Below are 17,192 nucleotides of genomic sequence, written 5' to 3'. Positions count from 1 at the left end.
TTTACTTAATGTAGCAATGTTATGATTCGTAATAAATGTTTGTATGAGGCCACAATGATCTGGACAATATCTTGTTACGTAGCCCTCCAGCAGCCGACATAGCCAAATAAATTGATTCGTCTAATGTACAACGATTATTGTTTCAGCTCACCGGTAAGTAAAAATAAACTCTTATAGCTAAAAAAACTTGCAATTCGATGCGATGTTTTGTTTGAAACTGCACCAAGCATCCTCAGGTAATTTTTATTTGCTTGGTACGTATGTGTGGCTTCTTCCACACCATGCATAGCCAACCACGTATATGGGATTTGGTCCTTATATATAATCAATGTACAGTGTTGTGGGATGCTGTTGGCATGAATGATGCTATATGAAATAATAGTTTTGTTATTATCATTAAACCAGTGCCCGAAAACTCCCCGATGCAGCGCCCACACCTTGTCATCGAGCATGTCGGCGCGCCGCTCCTCCTGGCGCGCCAGGTACTGCGCGTACAGCTGGCTGAGGCGGGAGGCGAGTGCGTGCTCGCGGCTGAAGAGCGCATGGTGCAGGAACGTGACGCCGCACACGTCCACGTCCAGCTGGCAGCGGCCGCAAGCTCCCGGCGCCGTCACGCCGCGAGTGTCCACCTCCTGCAGCTCGGGCTTCTGGAAGATGAGCTCCAGCCCCTGATCCCGCGCCTCCCGCTCCGTATCGGGTGGGCGCGTCGCCTCCGGCTTCAGGGGATCCGGCAGAGCCAAGACACGGCCGTCGTCACCGAACCACTCTTTGCCCTGTATGCGCGGAGAGGCAGTAGTCATGCAACGATGTATCGGTTCGTTGATCAAATGTCAATTCTTATGCTAAGAATACAAGCTTCGAATCGTGCGTGCGAGAATCAGCAACTTATTTTCAATGCAAAGTCTATGCGAATTACATGCACTTGTTCGTGGAGGCAACATCCCAAACAAGTGAAAAACAATGCAAATGAGGCAAAGGAGTTTCAAAGTAATATATTTGAGTGGCCGTGGATTGTGGGATTCCACCTGCAGGGCTGTCGTAATGCATCACGAGAGATGAGATGATTTGCTACAATATAAATTACACCATTTCATTCATAAACCAGCATTTTATAATACAAATGAAACCATATCAATCTGCTTATTAGCTACGAAAAGCAGCTTATAAAGATGGGGGTTTTTCAATGATAATTAAAAACAAATAGCTTGTCGCACAGTTCATGGCGGTACAACTGGAGGCTGAGACTCCCCGACTGCCAGGGTAATGCAGACATGAGATCACGAGTGTTCACAGACCCCGGGCATCTTGAGCAGTCGGTGCTCCATGATGTTCTGGTTGGCGAGGGTGACCGTGGGCCTCTGCCCGACGTAGAAGCCTTCATCCTCTAGGTACCGCACTTCCTGATCCGGGGGCATCTTCTGTGATGCAGGAACTGTGCAGATATACACAGACACAACGAGAATCATCTTACCTGTGATCCTCTTATCCGCAAATCCTGGTGGTTATATTACCATGGACCTAATGCTAGCGGTGGCACACAACAAAACTTGAGATGCTCTTTGCTGTTTATGGTTTTAAGCATTGTTAATCAGCCACACATTGATTCCAGTGAGTGAGGTCCTACAGATGTCCAACTATGTTTCCCTAAAGCCTGTGCCACAGTACAGTCAGATTAACACCAACACAAGCTCATGTTGTAGACAAGTTGACGAGTGTGTGTGCATGCCTGCCATGGCGCTGGGGATGTAAAGCATCTTCTGCTCGTTCTCGCTGAGCTTCTGGATGCTCTGGTACTCAGCAGGGACCACATCCAGAACCTCCCAGGGAGAGAGGTTGCCCAGGATCAGCTTCTCCATATCCTCAGCCTCGTCTCCATCCTCCTCCTCCCCCTCTTCCTCATCTCCTGCCCTCTCGGCCACCAGGGGCCTCTCCTCGCTCGCCTCTTCCTGCATGTCCGACGCACAAGAGGAAAAATTAGGATATTGCAAGTGTGACACTGATTATGCACTAGCTATGGCAAAAAACATTTCTGTGGTTGGGCAACAAAAATCTGTTTTTGTATTCTACTAAAGTGCATAACAGCACATTTACATAAAAAAATACATTTTTTTATGGGATTTAACTGGTAAATTGTCTTAAAAGTGTAATTTGGTAATAAATGGAATTATACAGGGTAGTAGGGTGGTACAGTGGCAACACTTGTGCCTCACGGCAAGAAGGGCCTGGGTTCGATATTGGACTCTAGTGCCCTTCTATGTGGAGATTGCATGTTATCCCCCTTATCCGGTTTCATGCCATAGCTAAAAGAAACATACGACTTAACTGGTATTGGCCAAACATCCCAACGTAAAAAAATGACCTACAAATTACTCATTGGGGATTGCACACAGCAACGTTTACCGACGGCGAGGCTTTCCTGGGTAAACAAAAGTAATAATAATCCTGAGCCTCAAAGAGATACGTCCGATAACACTCCCAACTGGATATCAACCAATAAGCAATTATGGCATTAGTGAAAAGGACATCATCCTAAATCAGAACATGACGAGACATTGCACACCAGAGGCAGGCAACATTTAGCTCGACAGGGGCGCTTTGTAAGATACACACCATGAGTAGCCAAGGAGATTGGTCATCAGTGGAAACAACACAAGAGCCGGCCGTGGGAGTCCTCCCACGACTTAAATGGTATAAAGAAATGAACGGTAAGAGAATATGCCAGCAGGCAGTCAAGGAGAACAGGCTCTGCCACAGATCCCCTGAAATGCTCCCAGTTCACCCAAACGGCAACAGCTGCTGCAAGTGAGAATCTGCTTCTCATGAGTCAACTCTCCCAAACTCGCACTTCCGCCCCCACTGCGACCTGTGGGAGACAAGATCCCATATCCCCCTCCCTGACCATAGCCACATATCCCCATTACCCTGTCTCCCCATTAGTTACGACTCTAGTGATTTGAGTCTCTGGGGACACGCAGGCTGCTCCCCATGTAAACCGGACAAGAAACAGAAATTAGATCACGTGAACCATTGAACATGTGGAGGCCAGAAACGTGTATTGCATGTAAGAGCTTAAAGGGTACAATGTAAAAGCTGCATGATGCAAGAGGCTGGATAGGACATGTTAAGTATCTACACAGCTCCCTGCTAGATGAAGGTCACCCAAAGGCATCATGATTATACAATATCTGGGGTCAGAGAACAGAAAATGAATGTACAATCTGCCAGGCAGCGACTGTCATCGGCTCCGAAATTTCTCGTGTAAAACGGAAAGTAATTTTGCATATCCTAAACGAGATAGCAAAGCTGGGCACAGGGCAGTAGTCGCCAAGCCATTCAATTCGCTGCCCAGATTACAACCCCCATGCAAAATGGCCAGCTTGAAGTCGCGATGGAACATGGCTGCTGTGACATCATCGCTCCACGCGTTCAGCTGGTCTGTGGCTGAGGTAAATATATTTACATGATTCATGTTTGTTAAGCAATGTGTGATTGTGTGCACGCACTTATTTGCGAGTGTGTGGAAGTGTGTGTAATTGTTCTCGTGTGTTACTTTGTGTGGGAATGTTGTCATGTGTGCATGTGTGAGAAAGTGTATGTGTTTGTGCGTATATCTATGTCGTATTGTGCAGTATTCAATGATTATTCACTGCGAATACAATGGTCAAATCTTAATAATTTAAAAGGTCAAAATTATTTCAGATGCAAGACAAAAAAATGTTAACACATATCAATAGCTAGTTCCATAAAGTACCTTAAATTAGTATTCCATTAGCTTTAACTGGTGAAGATAATAAAGTAAGTAAAATGTCACTACTGTTATCATGTTTTATGCAACTGAAGTCAAGATAAAGTGTCTCCAATGCCCAATCAATGGAGCAGTGCTCACCTTGATGGATATCCAGTCTCTCAATAAGATGATCGCTGTTGATATTATCAACCCCAAAGGAAAGATGAAATTTAGTAGAATCTTGATTTGAAGCTTACGTGACTACAGGAATCCAAACTCTTTGGTTCTTTCGGTAAAGTCACGTAGGTAGAAAAAAATTATGGATCACGACGTTTCAAACGCACCATTTTGTCAAAGTTATGTTAGCCATTCTTAATGTTCTCCACAAACAATCAGTTTAAATGACAAAGAGGAACTGACACTCACCAGATTTAGGTCAACGTGTTCACATGCCCAACCGTCAAATGTATGTGTCAACAACTAGAGCGTGACCTAAAGTCATATTTTACGTGGGCTTAATCTCTTGCCAAAAGTACCTCACTGCCAGAGGTACAAGAGTGTAATGAGTGGCATGTGAGTGAATCTCCATGGTCACTGTGCAATTTTTAAGACGAACAGCACGATTGGAATGAAGCCAAAACTAGAATAAGTGAATAAATACATGTTTTGGTGGAAACTAATTTTTTTATTGCACTCACTACAACTGAGAGAGCGGAAGTTCCTATGAACACAGGTCACGCAGTTTTACATGTGAATGGATATAATGTAATTCAATGAGTTGAGCATTTTAAGATAAAAAAATGTTGATTTCCTGCTTCTGGCAGATAACATATGTGTAGCTGACCACGTGGTACTGGTTATAGCACTCAACTCTCGTTTGGAGGGTTGTTCATTCAAATTTCAGTCAGGAATCAACTCAGCCCATCATCCATCCATCGGCAATAAAATAGGTACCACTTTATGGTCAACAAAAAAAATCATCATACAGAAGAAAAAATGGTCCCTGGGAATGTAGAATTTTTCCTCTGCTAGGTCAGGGGCCACAGATGGACGTAACTGCTGCCCCATTCCTCATTTGAGGAGGCAGACAATTGAGCAGTAAATGTTTTAACCTATACAAAATGAGAAAAACCTGCTCCGCAGCCTCTCTGTCGGCCACAGCAGCTCCTTCGCTCCCCTCGGCCCGTGCCCGAGCCCCGTCACGAGGTGGCCGCTCCGCCTCGAACGTGGCCGTGAAGAAGTTGAAGGACTCCTCCCGGCTGGGCGCAGCAGCCTCCCCCACCGCCTGTGCCTTCTTGCTCTGTGAGCACTCAATCACGTCAGTGCCAGGGAGGGATCTTGTTACCATGCGTGCTCGTCTTTCAGAAAGAACGCACGGTAATGCACTCATTTATTGGTTTGTAACTTTCTTCTTTCGGACATGTATTTGACATGTTCCTTGTGAGTAAACAACGTGGAAAGAAAGCATTGCAGACATAATTATGAAGAGGGAGTTTACGGTGTGTGGGACACTTGTGGAGGATGAAAAGGGCAGGTTATTAAAAAAGGAATTGAAGCCATATGATGAGATACTGTAAGAGCGAACCTTTCAGATTCGATGTGACTCTGCAACAGCTATGGGATATTGAAGAGGAGATAGGGAAATAGTATTAAAAGGGAACTGTCCACAACGACCTCTTTAATCGCAATCTCATTCTAGGGAAGTTAAGAGGTAAAAGTATATTTGCAAGTGTGTGAAGGCAGTAATGAAAAGTTAATTAACTTCGTGTGGGTGTGCATGTTTGGTCTGAACAATTGCCAACATCATTTGCCCCCACATTCTAAGCTAAAAAGTGAGATTTGTACCAATAACTTTTCAACTGCTATCCTATCCCATTCTCTTCAGTCTTCTTAAGAGTTCACTGACAATTTTTAAGATTCACTGATTTTGAGAGCATGAAGGAAATCATTAATTGTACCAGAAAACCCATGTTTGGACAATCTAAATTTGTTTTTATTCATCTGTGTTAATCTCAATTTAAGTTTGCATGAATTCAGTGTGATTGTTTCTATAATATTAACAATGAGATGAGTCATGCCTCATTACACCGGCAACCCCATATAGAATGTTGCGATAACGTAACTTATAGAAGAGGGAATGAATTAGGAATATATAACGTTAAATTTGCATTTATGGAAATGTTAATCTTTAAATGATACAATTTGGGGGGGGGGGGGGGGGGAAAGAATGGAACAACGCATGGGTTTGTCATTTGTCCTAGAGTGCATTTCATGCTGCTGCAGGTGGTCTGCGCCGCGCACTCTTTACACTGTACTGGTTTCCCATGCTCTTCACACCACCCAAGCTCAGCTCGTTTTGGTTCAGCTTTTTGTGGTGAACCACGCATGGTACTATTACTGTGCAAGATTTCACACTTTTTTCAACCTTCTCACTTCAGGAAAAGTAAGTCAACATTTTATACAGTAATTTTGCTGTGACGGTGCCACCTGAAGACGGAAGCTTGTGTTGCCTCCGAAACGTCGTGATTTAATTTATTTACCGAAAAAACCAAAGAGTAAGTCAACATGTCTGGAGAAAGGCCATCAAGTGCAAGTAACAGCAGAAGTGAAAAAAGAGACTGTAAAGCAATTACCTTGGATGCAAATAGTGTGCAGTATTTTTATTTCACTAACTATATTGAGTATTGTATGTATTTTATGATACAATGATCGATTTTCCATTAAATGTGCTTAAAAAGAGGTTTGCTGCCTTCTTAAGTGTGATTTTATTACATCTTCGGGCAGAACTTTGTTCCATAGGAAGGCATCTACAATTATATAATGGAAGTCAATGGGAAAATAGGGTTCGATATAAAAAATGTCACCTTATGGACAACTTTCCAGGGGCAAATCGGTATATCGAGGGATGCCCTCAAATTTTTTTATAATTTGTTGTTTTTCTTCACTTTTTTAACACTTTATGTCCACAAGACGTTTAACAGTGATGCCCTATTATTAGCATTTTCATCACACTCACCAATGCTGAGCATTCCTCTTTAACCAATAACACATTGTGGCGCTACTCATGTGCTGTGATTATAATTCCATCTGCTTGCCTGTAATGGCAATAATTACACTGATTTGGCCTGATGAAGGGTGCTAAAAGACAGTTGCTCATTGCTAAACAAAGGGCATATCTTATGTATGAAGCTTAATGCAAAACCTGTATGACACAGCACAATTCCCAACCCTTAATAACAACATTAATATGAAACAGGCATGCAGACTGGCTGCTAAATGTGCAATATCTTGTAAATGTTTTCCATGCCAGCTTGTAAATGTATGGGACCCAGCTTGTAAACTCTCTTATGTCAGCTTTAAAATCCACATGCAGGGGAGCTTGCGCTATTAAACCGTGAAATATAGATTTTTGAATGTCCCGATTAGGAAATGTTGGGCCCTCAAGTGAGAACAACTCCCTGGGTTTCTCGTTTGTGCCATATGAGTCTGACAGTCCAAAACGTGTTCCCACAATCTGATGGTCCCCTAACTTCCACAGTCTACGTTAACTTCTGGTCTTAAACACACTCAGAGCTCATGGCAAGAAGAAGTAAGGAATGGTCATGCTCTTAGCTGTGTCATTTAAGCCTGGCACTCCAAAACTTGTCTGCAGAACACCATGGTCCCATCAATTTTATACTTAACATTGACTGCTGGTCTTTAGCAGAGTGGGCTAATGACAAGGAGAACAAATGGGAAGACATAATGAGAGTGAATACGTCGTCAATCCGATCCCTCAGTTGTAGCAAGGCAATACCTTGGCTTTGACCTTGCTGACCAGTTTCTGGAATTTCATCTGAGCTGCAGGATCATCTTCGTCGTCGTCATCATCATCATCATCACGCTGGGGATTAGACAAACCCAGACACTTTAAGGGTCATCAGTGATGGTGGATCTTTAATGAGCATATCAAGCAGTGTGGTTGATCTTCTTGGTTCTTTCGGTAAAGTCACGTAGAAGGGAAGTAATAAAATAATACAAATAAAACATAATAAAATAATTTTCACGACGTTTCGGCCACAACGCAAGCAGCCGTCTACTTGACGGACCTGTTCTCCACCTGAGGACGGCTGCTTGCGTTGTGGCCGAAACGTCGTGAGAATTATTTTATTATGTTTTATTTTTATTATTTTATTACTTCCCTTCTACGTGACTTTACCGAAAGAACCAAGAAGATGAATCCCTGCAGTCACGAAAGCTTTAAATCGAAATTTAAGTGTGGTTGAGTCTGTGGGGGACAATGTAACAATGCTCTTCTATACAGTCATATTTGATGGCAGAGGAAAGCAACATTTTATAACCATAGCCCCACTATCCTAGTTAATGCATGGATAATACGATTGTACGTGATGTTTATATCACTGTTTTAGGTGAACACAAACAATCCCATCGATTTTTCAACATAAAATAAATGGTGTGAAAACAATCATGGATAAGAATATCAACAAACTCGAGTGTCCTGTTGACCCATAATAATAAACCCAAGCGTCACCATCAATGGGATTCTAAGATCTTAACGGAGGCCACAGTTGAACAACTAAAACCCATTTTACTTTGGTTGCTGTGAAATGGTCCCACATTTTAAGTTTGAAGCACTCCAATCTAATCAATCCACGAACAATTTGAAGTTCCTGTCCATCACTAGCCACGCTATCTACTGCTGGATAAATAACTCCTTGTGTTGTATCAGCTGCACATTGGAATTGACACTTAGAAGGGACAATACAATGGAATGACAGTGCAGCATTTGTTTTGGAAATCGAATTTAGTGCATTAACCAGCCAAAAGCAAGGTTATTGACCTTCACAGTATCTTATGCTGAGATTCTCTGAACGACAATTCCACTATTTAACTAATTGTGTGGTACAAATATGACCAAATAAACTTATTTATTTTAAAAATGAAAGCCTCGAGGACTTTATAACAACAGCATATTCCTTGCCAATGAAGTCTCAACTGATGCATGCATGCCAAGCCTGTGACTCATGTTTTACTGATTAACATTATTCTAAATGCACTCATATGCAATGACCACAATGCACATAAAAATGTATCATGACTAAATAACCAAGTCTTCGAGACATTTTCCCTTTAGAGCTGAAAAAAAACGTGTACTATTTAGTACACAAAAGCAACTCTTCATCCTAACATGGTGTGGTGCTTGTCATGCAAACTAAACATCCAGGAGCAATGGGTGCGAGTTTCTCATTCGTGGCTAAAAGTGTGAGCAAGTTTTCCAATCCATTCTCCTTTGAACATTGAGTGATATAATGGTAGCCGAATGACAAAGAGTTTGTTGCGAATACTGTACGCACATCTTCCAATCTACTATACAAGACAAGGTACAATTTAACTTGAGCGACTACAATTATGCAAGCACTATGTAAGCTGATAGTTATCTGTGACCACCCAAGATATCACTACATGCCTACAAAATCAGTTTTTGTTTTAATTAGACTAGCAACCTGCAGTTCCTTTGGACGTGACCGTCCATCTGTCCCACCCAGTCAGCAAAACTTTTTTTTTATCTTAAAAACAGCCCTGCCTCTCTCAATATCTCTTGCCTTTTCTGTACCGCATGTCCCAAAGTATCTCTATTTATCGTTTTGTCTCAGTTTCTGTTTTTCTATTCCTGTCCCCTCTTCTCCCTCCCCTCTATATTGTATTCCCCTCTTCCCTCCACTGTATCACACCAGCTTCTCCCTATCGCTCTCGTGGTTTCTCTCTCATCTCTCACCCTCAGTCTCCTTATTCCCACCTCTCCCTTATCTGTGTCCATCTCTCTTATCTCTCCCTAATCCTCCCTCCCACAGCTTGTCGCTTTCCCTCGCTCTCCTCTTGCCATTTCACTCGCTCTACCTTTCCTCTCTGTTTAAAGCTCTTTCACTCTCTCCCCACCCCTCTCAATCTCGTCCTCCCTCTATTTCCCTCCCTCACCTTGCTCCTCTATCATATTTGCACAGGATACATGGCTGGGGATGGAGGGTGGCTAGCAGGGGAGGTATGACGCAAAGCCAATGCGTGAACCTGGCTAACGCTGTGGGATATGGATGATGTCATCACGCAGATGTGACGTTACCACCGTGAACACACTTGCTCGGTACATCATAAATAAAGCCAGGCAGGCATGAATCCAGATAGCAAAACGTTTTCGAATATACCATATTAGGATCATATAAATTGGTTTAAAACACCCAGTTTGACCAAAGTATAAACAATACACCTCTTAAGGTTATAATGTGGAATATTTTCAGAAATGTGTAATTTTATTCTGTTTTTATATGAAAAGTTTATTCAAATTGGTTGCACTATTTTCCTTCATGTGTCTCTAGGAAGAGAAGGCTGTCCCAGTATAATAGCCAGCATTCTTTTGGTATATCCCTGTCATCTCAGAACAGCTGGTGGGCGTGACGACATCCTTCACATACCACCAAGCAAGCCGCCCATAATCTCTCCCTCACCGCTTCCCACAATTAGCATCACACACAAACAGTTTTGGAGATATCTAAAAATGTTACATTCCCAGGTATTCAAGGAGTGTGTGTGATTGTGGTCATGACTAGATTGAACTGTTTTTTGGTCTTGCCTGCACTATCTTGTTTGTATTGTTTCTTGTTGTATCTCTTATAACATTGTCTTTGCTCCATTGCATTAAAACAATATCTCATTGGCAAAAAAACACCATGGATATATTAAGCAATTTCCCTTAATCGAACCAGAGTACTATGTGAAAATGTGATGCTTCTTGCAATGTAGACGTGGCTTTCACATTTATTAATGTTTACTTCAAACACTGTTTCAATGAGTAATATGTAAAACTTATATTTTTATTGTGCCTTAGGTCCAATTTTTCTCGAGCATCGTGAGATTTTCCGAACACATCTATCCCGCAGTGGCTTTGCAGTTTCCTTCTTGAATTGACTCCAGTCCAATCACTATTATAACACTTTCTTAGATAAACGATGCTCAATGAAGTAAAAAGCTTTTCATTGAACACAAAAAATGACTGTGAACTTGTAAACGTTGGATGGTCTTTTGCAAATAAATAAATAGTTCAAACATTTCGCAATAGCAAATGTGATTTCCCATGTTTTGGCCATTTCCAATGCAGAATCTCAAATTTGTTGGCTCCCAAACATGAGTTTGGCGGTCGATCCCAAAAAATAGAGCAAGCTGTGAATTTTGGCAAAATATTTTAAAACTATGGATTACTTATTTTGTCGATATATACACATATATGCACACATGTATATATATACTGCCACGGGGTCTGAACAACCCTCTTTTTTGGGATGGTGAGCATTAAAACACACCCACAATATGTTTTAAATAAACAGTACCTGGGAATCAAGCCGGGTTTTCCTCCGGCGGCTCGGTTCCGCAGGAGACCCCAAGGAAGTTCGCCGCTCCTCATCCTTCAGCGAGCTCTCCGCCTTGCTCTGATGCCGCACAAACACCCGTTCATTACAACAAACTCACAGCCACAGCGAACAAGACATGGCCACGTTCAAGATGGATGTGCATACACACGTAAGGCCCTATTGTAAATCCACAGCTGGATGAGGGCTTCCCGATGCCGAGCGGATTCTGGAGATTATTTGACCACACATTAGCATGCTGCCCACAACGCAGCTCCACAGCCAAATAAAAACTTGTTGTACATGGTGGTCACCCATGCGGGTTACTATCCAGGCTCAACATTGCTTCCGAGATCTGATGGTTATTGGGTGCATTACGTTTGATTTAGTCATATGCTCAAGGTGGATATTTATCAAAAGTTGCATCATAACTCATAGTACAGTTGTTATCCATCACTTACTTCTTAAGCCACTTAACTCAGAAAGTAATCACGTCTATCCAGAACAGTTGGGGAATGCTACTCGCAAAGCAGTCAATTACAGTCCGCCTCAAACACATGGTAAGCAATAAGTATTGAACACGATCAGGAGCTAGATGATAGCAATGTGTATGGCGCTGATTAAGAGTGTGTTAGAGTGTGTTAAGCTGTGGTATAGAGTTTGTGCACAAATGAAGTGTTCGCCAAATTAAACATAGCGGTCACAGTTTACGCCAGATGTCATAAATTATTACCACTGTGAATGTGTACGTCAACTTAACGCATGCTAACTTGCATACCTTTGCTGCTATCATTTTCTCTCGCATCCTTTCCCTCATGCTCATAACAAGTGCAGTACTCTCTAGAGAAGGGACTGGAAAAAAGGTCAATAATAAAAACAAGAAGAGATTTTGCAATCCTTGGACTTTGAGTTAATATTAGTCAGTTTAGTAAGCAGTTATCTACTATATATACATGGGTACAAATACCACAATATAATGAATATATAGATTTCAAAATGGTTAAAAAATTTAATCAATAACAGGATTAAAAAGCAGAAGGTGCAACAGCTGAGATTAAATTTGTATTGGTCATCATATTACCGAGCAGCTATTGTGTATGAAAAGGCACACGTGATCACTTAAAAATGTATGAAAAATTATTATAACCTGAACCTGATGAATCAACAGGTATTCATACCAGGCCGAGTTTTCACAAAAGATGATTCTTCCACAACCTCCTTAGAGGTCAAATCTTCTACATGGTCCACAAACTGCACCGACCAGAAACATCCACTCATTATTACTAAATGCACTCTTCTCCAGGGCCTCATCACCAGCCTATTGTAAGAAAATATCACACTGTGAACTAAATCAGACATCTGTTGATAAGTGAAGTAATGCAAGTGCATAGCAGCATATATCCATCAGTTGGTAGACAATAAGATGAACTTGATGTGGAAGAAATGTCACAGGGACTGATATTGACAGACATTGCACGAGTTTACGCATTTGTGTGGTATTACAAAAACGCATCATTGTCTTTCAAGCGGCTAACACATTTGAAATTCTGTACAGCACAGGCTATAAATAACAGTGCTTTTAGCCTGGCACATGTTTACCATTTTTCTAAATTATTTCTCTGATTTAGTTCTTAAGTAAAGATGGATTTTATAGACTTGGCCGCACCTACCGCTTTTACTGTTAGGTATAGTCTCCAGATGCTACCAGACTCGTGAGATAACTTCTCTGGATGGCTGTCCCACCTCCGCATGTACCGATAAATAGATGCTCTGGCTCTCCCTCACTCGGTTTCCATACAAAGTTATATGACATGGATAACAACCAGCTGAGTCCTTGAGCTTGTGGAGCACTGAGTAGTATGTCAGCAACTAGACTATGGAAATCCACTCCCAATATGGCTGCCTAACTATCTACAACAAGACCCAACCCCACAGCCTAATTCTGCACGGGCATACACAGGGGAAACATACTCCTAACTACTGTATGCTGCAGGGATGGGGAGGGGAGAAAGACTGTTGTCAATACCTACAAAAATCCATCTTTACCTAAACCTTATATTTTTGTATAACCTGAAGCACTGACACCCTTTACTGTACTGTTAGGTTTCCCTGGCAAAACCATACCAGCGGCGGAGGGAGCAGCATGCCGGCTCTCTTAGACTGCCGAGGAAGATGCAACGACATCGACCCTAAACTTCCACCTGGAGATATGTAGCAGCACCCACTCGGTCACTCTACAGATGTCCTCAAGAAGCATCTTATGGGCACAGGCCCAGGAAGTTCTGATCGCCCTGATGCAGTGTGATACAAACCACTGAGCAGGACTCCCACACTGCATGACCTGGTGGCATTTGGAAAATATTTCAAACAATAATGGCTGTGGGTGTTGTCAGGCAACACCAAAAGTACAATTTAGACATTGCACAGTCCACATGTGCTCATTGTAAACATGAAAAGCTGTAACACAGAGCAGAGGTTACAAAGGCGTATAAGCACATGCCCTTTCTCTTAGATAAGACATTGAGCCGAGCGCTTACCAAAGGTTCCACGTGAACCGTTGCACAGCCTCACCTGAGATTTTCTTTGCCGCCGCCTGGCAGCGAGGGTCTGCTTTAGCTTGTCCACCTGCTCCTCGTCATCCTGCAAATCGGCACATTAGCAGCACTACTTTTACGAGCCGCATTGTGAGCTATCCTTCACTCACAGTGACTTGCAATCATTCGAGCACAGCAACAATACCTGTCTCTACAACAAAACAAATACAAACCTTGCCCGCCAGATTTTCCACAGCTTCTTCTTCCACATATTCCTGTACCTGCAACAATAAACAGTTCCAGTATATTTACAAATTCTAACACTTCACATCAGAAAAAGGCAGTGGTTTAATGATTGCAAATGCATTACATTTTCCAAAACAAATAATTGTTGCCATTTATTTTTATCTTTCTGCTTTCGAAATTAAATAACTGAGCAATGAACCACAATGGTGGAACGTATGTTATAGCTATCATGAGAGAAAATGTTTATTGCACTTTGGACAGTCCCACGAATCAATAAAACAAAACTCCAAACGACAAAAACAATTTCACGTGAACGAGCACTCGCGTAAATTATCCAATCGCACCGTGATAGCAATGTAACATTGTGACAGTAATAAAGTCCTGCAACTAAGACGCACTACAACCCTGAGAGATACCTACACAAGTGGGAATGCTTGAGAGACATCGCCTGACTACTTACTTCGTGTGCTGCCCACTCACCTGGGTGTCAGCCGTGTTCACAGCACTCCTCGCCGCGTGGCCACTGCTCTGCAGGTTTTTCTGACGCAGCCGCAGCCGCAACCTCTCCCGAATTTCTCTGGCAGAAGACAGTGAACAGCATTTACATTGCTGCAAGTACGAGCACGCTTTTACCGTAAGCTCTGCAGTAACTTTGTTGTTTTCGAAACAATATTTTTCAGCTTATTTAACATTGCATTGTTATTTCAGAGAGCACACGTGGAATTTGATTCACTGTTAGAATTGCAGTTGTTTAAAAAAAATTGTTACACTGGATTTAAAGGCAAAATTAATATTCAGTGATTCATGTACACTAAAGCCATAAACTCAGCTTTAACCATCATGTTTTCTATGAGATAAGAATGTTTGATCGAACACTATATGTATGTTGATCTTCTTTTGTACCGTATGTAGCCAACCATTGTCATCGGATGTGCGGAAAACTTGAACAGTAAGAGATGTGAACTTAGCCATGTTGGTCATTTTATATACTGCACATGTTGGACATGTTATATATACACAATGGCACGTTGGCCATTTCATACACTGCATGTGTGCATTTAAAGTGAATAACTTTATTAAGCAGCACCTGACTTTTTTGACCAACTTATCAATTCATTGAGGTTCAAGCTGGAATTTCTTAATATTTACAGAGGATGACAAAATACCAAAAAAATGTCAAGACTCCAAAAAGAATCAGAACTTAGTTTGGGCTCGAGAAAGCTGTCATTGTGTAACATAAACCAATTTATGTATCCTCATCATAAAAAAATGTGGCAATTTCCAAAAATATTAATATGGAACGACCCATCGTGTCATCGTCTGAATCAAAACAATCCGATCAGCTATAAAGCTCTTTTGCACACATGCCCAGTCGTGGCTCGGTATCCGCACAGCGTGCGCTCAATGACTAAGAAGCAGAACGGGGACATTGCAGCATAAGAGGTCGTCCATAAATGATGTCACGCACCTAGGGGGGGGGGTCACACATTTGTGACGTCACATCAAAATGCGCAACTTTAAATATAAACACGTTCTACTTAATTAAATATACTTTTTAATGTTTTCTCCTACAACATCAGAGTACAGCGCCACATTAAATACGCACTACAATCACAATAGTTTAAAGCGATTTGAAGCATGTTTTATTTTGGGGGGGGGCAGAGCTTTGTGACATCATATTTGAGGGGGGGTCTGACTTTTTGTGACGCCGTGTGACGAGAGGGGGGGGTCAAAATCGTCAAAAATCGCGTGACGTCATTTATGGACGGCCCCTAACAAGTGAACATTCAAAACGTGGCTTGGAACTTAAAACAAAACTAAAACGGCGACCACCGCAGCAGCAGCAGCCGCAGCAGCGTGACGCGTGGAGGCCGCTCCTCAACCTACTCCGAGCTCATCGCTGCGCGCTCCGCCGCCGCTCCGTCAGCCCCGGGGCCGTCACTCTTCACCGCGGACGGGCGGCCTCGCGAGGGAACCACCGAGAGACAGCAACGGCGAGAGAAGCTGAGTCAGCGGAGAGAGAGAGAGAGGGGAGAGAGAGAGGAGATAGGGAGGAGAGAGCAGCAGGGAGAAGGCGAATGTGAGGGCCACCCATGCAGTAGCCGCACGCCGTCTCCATGGAGACACTTCCGGTGGGGGGGGGGCATCTTGCTCCCAGAATTCCGCGAGCGCTTCCGGTTGGGTCGTAATCGGAAACGTAAACGACGAGAGGCGAGAGAGCGCTCCGCGACCCGGGGGGGGGGGGGGGCGTGACTGGCAGGTCTGAATATTGAAACGAATGAGACATTGAATGTTGAAATCAGTCATTGCCTCTAAAGCCACCCGGCAGGTCACCCAGCAGGTCACCCAGCGTTGGTTCAAGCCTGCCTGGCTCAGCTGATGAGACATTGAATTGTTGAAACCAGTCCTTGCCTCTAAAGCCAGCTGGCAGGTCACCCAGCGTTGGTTCAAGCCTGCCTGGCTCTGCTGATGAGACATTGAATTGTTGAAACCAGTCCTTGCCTCTAAAGCCACCTGGCAGGTCACCCAGCGTTGGTTCAAGCCTGTCTGGCTCTGCTGATGAGACATTGAATTGTTGAAACCAGTCCTTGCCTCTAAAGCCAGCTGGCAGGTCACCCAGCGTTGGTTGCCTGCCAGGCTCTGCTGATGAAACAATGTCAAAGGCCGTGGGGCCGGTACGAAGTGTCTGCTTATTGGATCTGCTTTGTTGTATTTCCACTGTTGGTAGAAGCGCTGCTGTTGCTGCATCCCCACGTACTCGTGGCTGCGCTGTGGGAGAGCTCAAACTCATTCACCCTTCTTCCTAGCGTTGTTCCCGCTGTGGCACAGGGTCCGCTTTTCGGCATTGTTTTCTCCATTTGGCTCGGTCCAGGGCATCTTCAGGGGATGCGTTGACCATCTTTATGTCTTCCTTTATTCAAACTCATTCACCCATTGCAATTCAATGCAATCCACACCGCACGCTCAACATATAGGCTGGGTGCAATTCTATTTTGCAATCATCTGTTTTGTTGGATTATGTAAATTGGATAATTATAACAATGAACAAAACTGAGTGCAAACACGTATTTGGTAATCGATTTTTCGTTGTGTCAATCATTACATGTTTGGCGAATGGAAATCATCATCAGACTATCATTTTGCTGCTAAATGAAGGTTTCAAACCGTCAAACTAAAGTTGTATCGTAGTGACAAATGGAATTAACCTGATGACAAGTGGATGCAGTGCTGCGAAAACCAACCTTAAAGGTTCCGGGCCAAAAGTGGAAATCCCCTTTGGGGGCCAAG

At 43.0% G+C, this 17,192-nt stretch overlaps 1 protein-coding gene across 1 annotated transcript in view; it reads right to left on the bottom strand.

Moving 5' to 3' along the window:
* CC2D2A (coiled-coil and C2 domain containing 2A) overlaps positions 1–16,017 on the bottom strand; it is a 42,607-nt gene extending 26,590 nt beyond the window's left edge. The window contains exons 1-12 of the mRNA XM_078861703.1: positions 15,792–16,017; positions 14,385–14,481; positions 13,892–13,939; positions 13,696–13,764; positions 12,303–12,375; positions 11,903–11,976; positions 11,107–11,205; positions 7,524–7,610; positions 4,860–5,027; positions 1,727–1,946; positions 1,296–1,432; positions 438–773 (exon numbers count right to left, since the gene is read on the bottom strand). Coding sequence (XP_078717829.1) covers positions 438–773; positions 1,296–1,432; positions 1,727–1,946; positions 4,860–5,027; positions 7,524–7,610; positions 11,107–11,205; positions 11,903–11,976; positions 12,303–12,375; positions 13,696–13,764; positions 13,892–13,939; positions 14,385–14,481; positions 15,792–15,802 — 1,419 coding nt within the window. The 5' untranslated portion in view covers positions 15,803–16,017. The remainder of the gene's footprint in view (positions 1–437; positions 774–1,295; positions 1,433–1,726; positions 1,947–4,859; positions 5,028–7,523; positions 7,611–11,106; positions 11,206–11,902; positions 11,977–12,302; positions 12,376–13,695; positions 13,765–13,891; positions 13,940–14,384; positions 14,482–15,791) is intronic.
* Between the last annotated feature and the right edge of the window lie 1,175 nt (positions 16,018–17,192).

This window comes from Lampetra fluviatilis, chromosome 12, assembly GCF_964198595.1.
Source record: "Lampetra fluviatilis chromosome 12, kcLamFluv1.1, whole genome shotgun sequence".
Lineage (NCBI taxonomy): Eukaryota > Metazoa > Chordata > Hyperoartia > Petromyzontiformes > Petromyzontidae > Lampetra > Lampetra fluviatilis.
Note: the sequence above shows the minus strand (reverse complement) of the source record. Positions and strands in the feature narration are given on the sequence as shown.